Source organism: Cricetulus griseus, chromosome 3 (genome assembly GCF_003668045.3).
Source record: "Cricetulus griseus strain 17A/GY chromosome 3, alternate assembly CriGri-PICRH-1.0, whole genome shotgun sequence".
Lineage (NCBI taxonomy): Eukaryota > Metazoa > Chordata > Mammalia > Rodentia > Cricetidae > Cricetulus > Cricetulus griseus.
Window position 1 is genome coordinate 125,786,456 of NC_048596.1, and position 12,085 is coordinate 125,798,540.

Consider the following 12,085-nt stretch of genomic DNA (forward strand, 5'->3'; position numbering starts at 1 on the left):
TTTGGTTATACTTTATTTTTAGATCTTAAATAAATGGAAACTTTCCTTCATTGATGTGGCTAATACACCAGTAAAGCATATTTGCTTTAGGTTGGCTTTTTTCCCCTCATCATGGTTTCCATCGAATTCCTCATTTACTCTCTATAGCTCTCTCCTGAGTCTGCCACTATCAGACTGAGAAGCACAAACATGGTTTTCCTTTTCACTAAGCTGTAGAGCAAAATTCAAAGCCCAGATCCTAACACTTACTTCTATGTGACTACATAAAGGTGATCAGACTCCCCATGTGTGGATAAATGGCAAAGGGCATGGCTTACGACATCCAGACAGCCAAAATGATGTTTTTGGCAAGACTTGGTTGGGATTGGCATCTATCTCAATCATGTCTGGCTTTAGAATTGCTTAACCGTCCCTCTGGAATCTTTCATGAATCATCATAGAAGAGCCTATAGGTGAGCAAAGAGCAAAATCATAACACTATAAATAATTTGAGAGAGTTTTCAGGTCTAGACTCAAAGTTCACCAAAAGTGGACTTTGTGTCTTCTAAGAAATAGGGAGTCCTAACAATGCTTTCCCAGCTCTTCCTCAGACTCTCCACTATGGAAATGGATTGTGGCATGAGCAGCTAAGGGTAGTAGTGTTTCTAAACTTATTTGTTAAACCAATATTGGATTTCTCTCCATCAACCTTCATGATTCTTGGTATCTTTCATGATTTGGTATCTTCCATGATTCTGTGTTGGGCTGAGAACCAAAGTTGCTTATCAAAATGATGGACAGTTTTGGTAAAGTAGGGATACATGAAAACATTCGCTATGAGGAAAGTGAGGGAAAAGGGGAAGTAAGACAAAAAAAGAGTAAAAGAGGAAGTAGAACAGAAAAGGCATGCAAAGTAAGGAGGAAAAAGAAGAAGGTGAAAGAAAGAGAACAGGAAAATAACATGAGAAAGAAAAACCACATTCAAGTGTGACTGTGGTAGTTAACTATTCTTCGGAAACAAGTCCATCAGTTTCCTCTGTAAATGCCTTATTCATATGTCCTCAAAGCAATGTGTTGAGGAAAGGAGAGAGAAAGAAGAAATGAAATCAGTGGTTCTCAGCCTCCCTAATGCTGCGACCCTTTAATTCCTTGTGTTGTGGTGACCGCCAACTATAAAATTATTTTCATTACTACTTTGTAACTATAATTTTGCTATTGTTAGGAATTGTAATATGAATATCTCATATGCAGGATATTTGATCTGCAACCCCTACGAAGTGGTTGTTCTACCCTTCAAAGGGGTTGAAACCCACACATCAAGAGCTACTGTTCTAAATGCTACAATGAGAAATTTCCTCTAGATCACAACCTCTCCCCAGCGGTCCAATTCTCCTACATATTTCCATCTCTTTAGGTATTGATGTCTCTCACATATATAGGTTCACATGTACACTACATAGTTACTATATATCCAGAAAGCATACTTCACTGATACACAGTGACCTACTTTCAGACATTAGCAGGCAAATTTCATATCCCTTTATCAATGGCTAACTAGCTCAAGGTCCTTTAAATACCTTTTGTGTTAGACTTAAGGCATGTAGATATACAGAGCTTGTAATTAAATATCTTGTGCAGGAAATGAGAAAGTGAGCTAACAGATGTGCTTGTATACCTGAGAGAAACCCCGGGTTATCTGCATTGTGCCCACGGGGGCACAGTGGGAACTTACTGCTCTGCTTGTCTCTCACCTCCTTTCCCTGGAGCTGTTTTGTTCCTCACACTGACTATAATTGCAGGATTTCTCTGTTGCCCCTAACTTTGGCTTCCTTCACACCTATTTCTGGACTGGTTCTTGCCAGTTGGCTTCATAATCCTGAAGTCTCCAAAACCATTTCTGCTTACACAAATGGGGGGGAGGGCGCGTGGGGCAGGGAAAAGAACCTCTGAATTTATCATGACCTAAGTTTTGGAGACTTAAGTCTGTTTTTATTACTTGGTCACATGTATTGGGTATTTGGGGAGTCACAATGATTTTGTTAAGTAATGTGTCCCGGGTTGTTGGGTTTCTCCACTGCCGCAGATGCAATAAGCTAAATCAAACCGAATCAATACATTCAGATTTAATAAGCAGGACAATGCAAGGCAGAGCACTCCTGGGTGACCCTCAAGAAGGCAGGGAACAGAGCATGAAGGCACAATTTGCAGATCTATAGGCGGGGTCTTCAATAACTGGTAGGCATGGTCTTAGGCATCTATCGGGGAGGAGCCACCTGTGGAGGGCTTTCTGAGGGGGAGGGGCTGCTGTTTGGTGGGCTTTCTGAGAGGGGCAGGGTCTGGGGAGAGAGAGAGAGCTGGGGCTTCCAGCAGAACAATTATGCCTGTAACCCCGAAGCAGAGTTAAGCTTTAATTTGGAAAGATTTTACATACTGCTTTGATTATTTGACCATTATCACACTTTTTAGCAAATTTATTCTTCTCTCATATATTATATCCCAATCCGTACTTCCCCCTGTCCTTCCCTCCGGGTCTATCCCCACCACCTCCCCTATAGAATTGCATAGAGATAATCACAACTAGGATGCAAATGAGTTCCTTACCTATCATAATGAAATTTCAATATATAAATTTCTAGTTGCTGAATGAATAACTAGGGGTAGTATTTTAAATAATAATTTTGGGGGGCAGAGCTTCTAGAATTATAACAAACACTATTAAAAGAGATCACCTCTGCAGAGAGTAAGGCATACTGAGTAAATTATGAAGGGCATTAAACTCTACTGTAAATCTGAGTGTTAGATGCCTATTGGTAAATTAGTCACTGTTTATCTGTAATAGTTACTTCACTGTCATTGTGATTAAAAAAATCATTACCAAATCAACTTATGGAATAAAGAGTGTATTTGGGCTTGTGGTTCTTCCTGGGTACAACAGACAGGTTCAGCAACAACCAACACACAGGGCGACAGGAGCAAGAAGCTGCAAACATGAAGCAAAGATGTACCGGAAGTAAGGAAGGGCATAAATTCTTAAAGCTCACGTTCAATGATGTAGTTCTCCCAGTTAGGCTGCATCTTCCTGTAACCTCTCCAAACAGTTCCAAGAGCCAGGGACCAAGTGTTCAAATGCTTGAGTCTATAGGAGGCATTCAATATTCAAAACACTATTTTCTCCTCCGTGTACCTCAGGTCCTCATGGCCGCATTGCAGTATAAAATAGATTTAGTCCAACTTCAAAAGTCCTTATAGTCTTTCAAAAATCTCAACAATGTTTATAAGTCCAAAATATTTCTGGAGACGCAAGACAATCTCTCTTTATTTTTAAATTAATTGATTTCTTTCACAGCTTCCCACTGTTTCCTCTCCCTGTGTCCTCCCATTCCATCCCCCCACCTCCACTCTGCCACCCCCCAATCCACACCTCCTCTGCTTCTGTTCAGAAAGGGGCATATCAACAAAGCATAGCATAGCAAGTTGTGGTGAGTCCAAGAACTTCCCCTTGTATTTAGGCTAGGCAAGGCAATCTCGTATGTGGAATAAGTTCCCAGGAGTCAGCCATAGTATTAGGAACAGCTCTTATTTCGTTGTTAGTAGTCCCACAAGAAGACCAAGCTATACAACTGTCACATATATGTAGAGGGCCTAGGTCAGTCCCACGCAGGCTCCCTGGTTGTTAGTTCAAAGTCTGTGAGTTCTTATGAGTTAGGTTAGTTGTGTCTATGAGTTTTCTTGTGGTGTCCTTGATCCCTCTGGCTCCCACAATCCATCTTCTATCTCTTCAGCAGTATTCCCTCAGCTAATGTTAGATTGTGGATCTCTGCATTTGTTTCCATCAGTTACTAGATGAGGGCTCTGATAACAATTAAGGGAGTCATCAATCTGATCACAGGAGATGGCTAGTTCAGGTTACACATCCCCTATTGCTAGCAGTCTTGATTGGGGCTATCTTTCTCAATTTGTGGGAGTTTCCTTTGCCTCATGTTTCTACCTGATCCCCAAATGTCCCCCTTTCTGGGCATCTCCTTCAGTATTCTTCCCCTCCACCCACTCACCAACCCTATCCCTCAAGTTCCCATCACCACTTGCCCCCAGCCCACACAAGAGATTTCTTCTGTTTCCCCTTCCCAGGGAGATCCATGTGTCACCCATTGGGCCCTCTTTGTTACCTCGCCTCTCTGGGTCTGTGGATTGTAGAATGGTCATTCTTTACTTTGCAGTTTATATTCACTTATGAGTGAGTACATACTATGTTTGTCTTTCTGGGACTGGTGGCAGAGAAATACTTAAAGAGATGTTCAACATCCTTAGCCATCAGAGAAATGCAAATCAAAACAACTCTGAGATTCCATCTTAAACCTATCAGAATGGCTAAGATAAAAAAACATAAATGACAGCTTATGCTGGAGAGGATGTGGAGCAAATGGAACACACTTCCATTGCTGGTGGTAATGAAAACATGTGCAGCCACTTTGGAAATCAATATGGTGGGTTCTCAGAAAATTGGGAATCAATCTTTCTTAAGACCCAGCAATACAACTTTTGGGCATATACCCTAAGGATGCTTAATCACACCTCAAGGACACTTGCTCAGCTATATTCATAGGAGCTTTATTTGTAATATCGAGAACCTGGAAATAACTTAAATGAGCCTCAACCAAAGACTGGATAAAGCAAATGTGGTACATTTATAGATGGTGCATTAACTCAGTTGAAAAAAAAAAAAAACAGGAAAATGGATGGAACTAGAAAAAAAAAAACATCCTGAGTGAGATAATCAAGACAATCTCTTAACTGTAAATCCTGTAAGATAAAAATAGTAAATAACCCAGTTTCAGCATACAATGGCACCAAATATACATTGCAAGTCCAAAAGGGTAGAATGGGGCATGGTGAGGAAATACTAGTACAAAGCAAGACTAGAGCACACTAGGACAGACACCAAATCATGTAGCTCTGTGTCTGATGCCATGCCAAAAATATTTCACGGCTTTACCCCTCCAGTTTTTCTGCTTGTAACATATGTATCTCTCTATTGGCCTGGTTCTGCTCTCTCTCTCTCTGCAGCTCTCCTTGGCAGACCTTTTTATGTTTCTGGCATCTCCAACATTGTAGGGTCTCTACTGCACCTTGTGTTTCATTTTCACATTTTCATGCAATGGTCTCTTAATCAATAAGAAAAAAAGGAATGTAGTAGAAAGACAACAAGTGTATAGGAAAGGCACACTAATGGGAATACTGGTCAATGCTATGTGGGAAAATGTGTCCTGGGGAGTTTATTGCGAGGCTCTGTAATCTGGCATTCCTTCTTTTGTTTAGAAGGTCAGAAGAAAGTAGAACAGAAAAGAAACAGGGCCTAGTGTCCTGGGTTACTTCTGCTTCAGTGATCCTTGTTAGTGGCCTCGAAACACAGATACTGATCACCTAACTACACACTGAAATCAGTTGTGCAAACACCCATGCATTCTTTCAAGTGCTAAGTGTGTTGACCAGTGCATCTGGAAGTGATGAGGGACATAGGAGGATATAGACAAAGAAGACCTAGTAGTCAAAAGGGACCTTTGAGAAGGTAATGATGACACAAAGGGAAAACAGCTGGTGAGAATCGCAGCTCCAATTAACTAGTCACTGACCAGGAGGGGGTGGATAGCCTATTTGGTTGTTTCTTCATGTAGGAAATACTTCTTTTGGAGCAAAAGGAAACAAAATTGAATAGAAAAAGAAATAGAGGCAAGAGAAAAAGGAAGTCTTGTGAAAGAGGAGGGTGTAGAGGATAAGAGGGTAGTCATGAGTTTGAGGCTAGCTTGGGTGGAACAGAAGTTCCAGGCCAGCCTGTGCCAAGAGTGGGACACTATCTCAAGGGGGAAAATATTAAAGAAATTGGAAGGAAGTTGTATTAATTATTTTTCTCTTTGTTGTGGAAAAATACGTGACAAAGGCAACCTAAAGGAAGAGGGAGCTTTTTTGGCTTATGATTTGAGGTGATATAGTCCTTTACGGTAGAGAAGGCAGGATGGTAGGCATGGGCAAAAATAATCACATACATCTGCATCCACAGTCAGGAAGCAGAACAATGAACGCTGGTACTCAGCTGCCATCCCCCTTTCCCCTTTTTATTCAGTATAGTCCATGAAATGGTGTTGCCCACAATCAAAGTGGGTCTTCATCCTCAGTTTAGCTTCTCAGAGAACAACCTTGTTCTCACATTCAGAGGTGTGTCTCCTAGGTGTGTTCAAATCCAGTGAAGGAAACACTGAAAATGAAGTATCACATCACCCACATGGATAGAGTGGATGTTCTTTTTGAAGGTGAAGGTCAATTCTTCTCACATCAGAAGAGGGAGAAGCCAAGAAAGGAACACTAATGGACCACTGCCGGTTAGAAGTGCTATACTGTGTCATTTACTTCCATGGTACATTTAACTATTGTCAACACATTTGCTAAGTATTCATTTTTAAAACATAATTTATTGTTATTTTATGATTATGGACATTTTGCCTGATGTGTCTGTGTATCACATGTGTGCAATTCCACAGGAGCCAGAAGAAGGAGTCAGGTCCCCTGGTCTGGGATCCCCAATGGTTGTAAGCTATCATGGGTGCTGGGAACTGAAGTCCAGTCTTTGGTAAGATCAAATGTTCTTAACTCCTGGCCCCCTCTCCAGTCCCAAGAATCCATTTTTATTCTCCTTTTTATATGAATTTATATCCTTAAGCGCTGACTGACTTGCCTAATTTCACATACATTAAGTGAGTTTACAGTCCAAGCCCAATGTCCCATGTGTTCATTCTACTAAACCTTCTAGGAAGGAGGAGCAAGAGCAAGACACAGCTCTTCCTAGATGTCCTAGTATAAGCTGACTCATTGGAGTTCAAGATGGTTTTGGCCAAATAGGTGTGTTTATCTCAACAACACTGAGGCTGTTCCATTGAGAGTGTATTAATATAGTCCATGATTGGGGTGCAGGATTAAAGAATTTGCTATTAATATTTTTGATAAAGACAATCTTTAGGGCTACAGGTCTAGTTAAGTAGTAGAAGGCTCCAAAGCATGACAAAGTCCCAGAACACCACCATTAACACAACAACAAGACAAGCTGAAAAAACAATGTATGTGTTCATGATGCAAGTATTTTTATTAAAAATGACAAATTTTAACTCTCAGGTAAGAGGCTGTGTGTGTGTGTGTGTGTGTGTGTGTGTGTGTGTGTGTGTGTGTGTGTGTGTGTCCTGAAACTATTTTTATCACTCATGCATAATTAAGACAGTGGTGTGGGGAAGACACTATCATTTCCACTAATGTAATATGGTTAGAGAGGTTTTACATCTCCCTATCTATCCAGTTTTTGATCTGTCAACCCCCCTATGGAACAGGAAACAAACATGGACAAAAATCACTTACTATTGTATTTCAACAGCATGTGTTCAATACACAGGGACTGAAATAGAATAGAAAACCAAATTTGTTTTACCTGTGACTGAGTGGGGGAAGAAGCTAAGAAACAAGGGAGGGCGTAAGAAAATAAAGCAATATTGTAAAGGAAGACTGTGTTTTAGTTGCTCTAAATTATTCCAGTCACTGCCGGTGTTTGTGAGAGTCCCTTGACACCTGACCCTGTTTTGTGACAGAGCAGAACAGTAACCAGAGAGCAGCTGAACAGGATTCTCTCCTTTGCCCTCTTAGACTCCATGGCCTTAAGCAAGTGCCTTAACCTAGTGCACTTCCTCTCCCAACTTAAAAAATCTTAATCTAGGGGAAAGCATGCTGGCATCCCTAAACATGGCAGAATGTGGACATCTGAGAAACACCCAAAACAGTTAAAGGCCTGGACAGGCTGGGGGAAACCTTACAAGAGGCCACATGTTTTCTCAGTCTCTGACCTGCAGGCACACACCTGGACTCGGTCAGGTTACACTCGGCTCCTTCCCGCCTTCAGGTCAAGCCCTGGTGGATGGATGATAGACCCAGGACCCTCCTTAATTAAGCATACCAATCACCTAAAGCAACAAGAGGGTATTAGGGAATATTGAATGTCATTCAGTTTCTCCTTAGACTTCCTTCCCCTTTAATTATTTCAAAAGAGAAATGCTGTTATTTTTTTTTAAGGAAAAAAAAAACAAGAAAAAAAAGCAAAGCCTCTTAAAGGAGATGTCTGTGAAGATAAAGCAACACTCCCTGGATTGTGGACTGCCCTGTATTTGCTACTAAGTACGACTGGATGCAAGTACTGGGTTATCTGTTCCCACTCACCAGTTCCTACTGTTTTCTCCTTTGGAGGACCACAATGATCAGTCACCATTGGTTTTTTGAATGCTGTTTTGGCAAATGATTGACACTTTCTTGCTGAGAATTGTCTTGTTTTTATTACTGTTGCTTCCATTTCATGAGCAATGCTTTCTAAATTCAGGGAGGGAATACTTCAGAAATGTCCTTGAATCACAAAAACAAAGGGGAAGGGGAGATGCAGTAAAGGGATCCCAGGTATGTGGCATGGGCTTCCTCCAGCTACAAATGAGACAAATCATTCACAAAGTTAGGATCTTCATCATGTAAAAATGGGTCCAGAAGACTGAAACATACCTGATATTTTCCACCTGCACTCAAATGATAAACTTGTGCAACTTTATTTCTTTCTCTATGTGTGTATTGTACGTGTGTGTGCATGTGTGTTTAGGTATGCGCACACACATCTTGAACATGTGACCCATAGGTCAATGTATGAAGTCTTCCTCTATTTTTCTCTACCTTATTGTTCACAGATAGGGTCTCATACTAAATCAGTGTAGGCTGTCTCACTAGCAAGTCATAGTGGTCCTCTTGACTATTTCCCCAATGGAGTTACACATGTGCCATCATGCCTAGCTTTTTATGTTGATGGGGAAAGATCCAAACTCAAATTCTTATGCTTTCAAGATAAGCCCCTGATCAATGAGCTGTCTCCACCAAAAATAGGATCTCTTTTAAAGGGCATAATTATTCAGTATTTTCTCTACCTCACCAGCTGAAGCACTTGGGAAAATGGGCCCTGCACCTTGCCTGGGCAGCACAGTAGAGCTGGAACTAATGATGTAGGTGTGGGAAAGCCAACCTTCAGGGCATGAAAGTAGAGAAATTGGACCTACCCCTTGCTTATTGATCATAGGATGAACCAGCCAATCCCAAAGAGCTCACCCTGGTCATGAGGATGGGAGAGAGCTGGTGGGCTGACCAATCCTGCAACTACCCAGGCCCAGAACCAGGTTATGAGTTGGTCCATCTCAACATCTACCCCATCTATGATCTGCTACAACATGTGAAGGGGCACATCCTACAGATCCAAAGCTGCAGGAACTCCATGACACAGAGCATCAACAGGATACCCAAGAGGAGTCCCAGTGAGGGTCCAGTATATATGGTATAGCAGAAACCAGAGGCCTCTAACCCAACCAATGACTCTTGCAAGTGAAGATATATGGACAAACAGATATACTGTGTCACACCACAGTTTCTATGCCAAGACTTTTCTTTTTTCAATTTTTCTTGTCTTAAATTTTATTTCATTTTATTTTGGTAGGGAGGCTGCAAGGGCAGAGGGAGGATACAAAGGAACAGAGAGATGTATGGGATAAATAAAAATAAAGGTAAAACAACAACACAGAGTTCAGTGCTTGGTACATAGTGTGCTTTCAAAAGTGATGGCTTTAGTTGGGCATGGGACATACACCTACAATCAAGTGTGAGGCTAGTTCAAGGAGGATAGAACCAAATGTTAGATGGCAGCTTAGGGTACACAGTGAGATGAAGAAGAAGAACAGGAGAAGAGGATGAGGGGAGGAGGGGAAGATGGGAGGAAGTAAGGAGAAACAGCTTATAATCTTGAAAATGTTGATTTCAAGTTTGCCATGTTCTGTGTCCTCTGTGTAGACAATTAGTTTGAATTAAATATTGAGCATAAGGAAACATTAAGTTTGGCAAGGCAGAGGCCACATGTGTTTTCTAGAAGACAGAGTTTTTCTTTAGGGCAAATCATTTCGTAGGCTGGCAGTGGCAATGAGCTAACCCATCTTCAGAAGAGATACAGGGCTTTTTGTCTCAAAAGTGAACACTGCAAATTCAAATTGAGCTCGCAACACATCAAGCAAACTTGACTTTAAACCTTTTGTAACCCGTGTAATAAAAGTTTCAGATTCAGCGAATGGGTTGTGTCTATTAAACACTAAACTTCATTGGCATAATTGAGACTCATTTAGAGCAGAATTACTCTGACATTCAGCAGGGGAAGCAGAAGCTAATTCCTGTTCTTTATTAACTCATCACCTTGTCTGCACTGGGATCTTGAGGCTGATGAAGGAAGCCCCGTGTTCCCTACCTACTGCCTTACAGCACTTTGTGCCACTGTCACAGACTAACTGAGGCTGGCTAAGTTAATTAACACTAGCTTATTTGGTTCATGGTTCTGAAGGCTAGGATAGTATTATTTATTTTATTTGATTACTTCTTATTACTATAATAGGTCAAATGAGCAAGCTAACTTATGAAGCAAATGGGTTTGTTTTGTCTCATCATTCTGGAAGTAGCAGTAGCCTTCCTCTGGAAGAACTCAGGAAAGCACAAGACTTTACTGCAGGAGAAAAAGAGCAGAAGTGTGGGTCCACCTCTCCACTCTCTCTCTCCTTCTTTATGTAGGGCTACCAGGGTTCATGTATCAGGGCTTCACTCATGACCTCATTTGATCCTAATTGCCTCCCAAAGACCCCATGACTAAATACCATAATCTATAAGTTTCTATACTGCTCATATGTTGTAAAGGGGTTTAGATTTTAGTCAACTAAAATCCTATCAAACCCTAGCATAGACATTATCTGATTTTTTCATACTTAAGTCTCAATTTCATTTAATATTGTTAAGATGAGCTCTTACTGGCTGTATATTATCCAACAGCAGAGGAGTATATCACCTAATTAATTGTTACAATGCAATGGTAAGACTCCACAACAATTGAGAAGAGTTGCCTAACTAACAACAGACAATTGATACAGGTTTTAAGACAGGGGATAGAGTTAGGTCCCTTTCTCCTATGACACAATTAAAAATTATGAAAAATTATTCCCTGACGGTGGTGGCACATGACTTTAACCCAACATTCGGGAAGCAGAGGCAGGCAGATCTCTCTGAGTTCAAGACCATCTTGGTCTACAATAGCTAGTTCCATGACAGTCTCCAAAGCCACAGAGAAATCCTGTCTCAAAACAAAACAAACAAACAAAAAAAGGTTCAGTGTAAAGATTAAAATACAAAAGAATTCTAAAAATTTGTGAATCATTAAACAAAATTCAATTGGATTGTTTTCCCAATACCAATATTTAAAAAATAGTCAATATAAATTTGTGACTATGGTTTTCAATTGTTTATGATGTTTTTTTTTTTTTTTTTTTTTTTTTTTTTTTTTTTTTTTTTTTTTTGAGGGGATATTTGATCGTAGGGCTGTCCCGGAACTCAGAATGTAGTCCAGGCTGGTCTTGAACTCACAGAGATCTGCCTGCCTCAGCATGCCAAGTGCTGGAGATAATGGCATGCTCCACCATCCCCAAAATGTTATATGTAAATATAAGTGACATAGAGAAACAATTACATACACACACACGGAGGATTATTGACCTCAATTCTTCATTCTATCAGAAATAATCAGCTTCAGAGGAAGTCAAAGAAATGTCTCTTATGCATGCCACTATGATTTGTTTTTCTTCATGTCTGATCACTACATAAGAATGCACATGTGTGAGTGTGTGCCTGTATTTGCATTTGTGTGTGTATGGGATTGTGGGTGTGTGTATGTGTGTATGTGATTTGTTACACTTGGTTTCAGTAATGCAGTTTGTTTTTATCCAATGCTGAATATTTTAGGCAAACTGGCCCAAGAGCCTTGAGGATTCTGCTGTCCTCAGCTACCGTCTTAACTTAGTAGCACTAGGATTATGGAAATGTCTGACTCTTACAGGGACTGGGGATTTGAACTTAGGTAGTCATGTGCAGCAATGCACAATGTCTCTTGTCCTGGGCTTAGTTATTGCCAAGAAATGGCCTTTCAAGCCTCAGAGATTTATTTCTATGTCTGCTTATTGAAGTATTG

General features: G+C 40.7%; 1 protein-coding gene across 1 annotated transcript in view; it reads left to right on the top strand.

Annotated features, from left to right (window-relative positions):
• The window catches only part of LOC107978894, a 54,225-nt gene that overhangs the window by 14,146 nt on the left and 27,994 nt on the right, over nt 1-12,085 (top strand). The window contains exon 3 of the mRNA XM_035442457.1: nt 6,513-6,601. Within this exon, the coding sequence (XP_035298348.1) occupies nt 6,513-6,601 (89 nt within the window). The remainder of the gene's footprint in view (nt 1-6,512; nt 6,602-12,085) is intronic.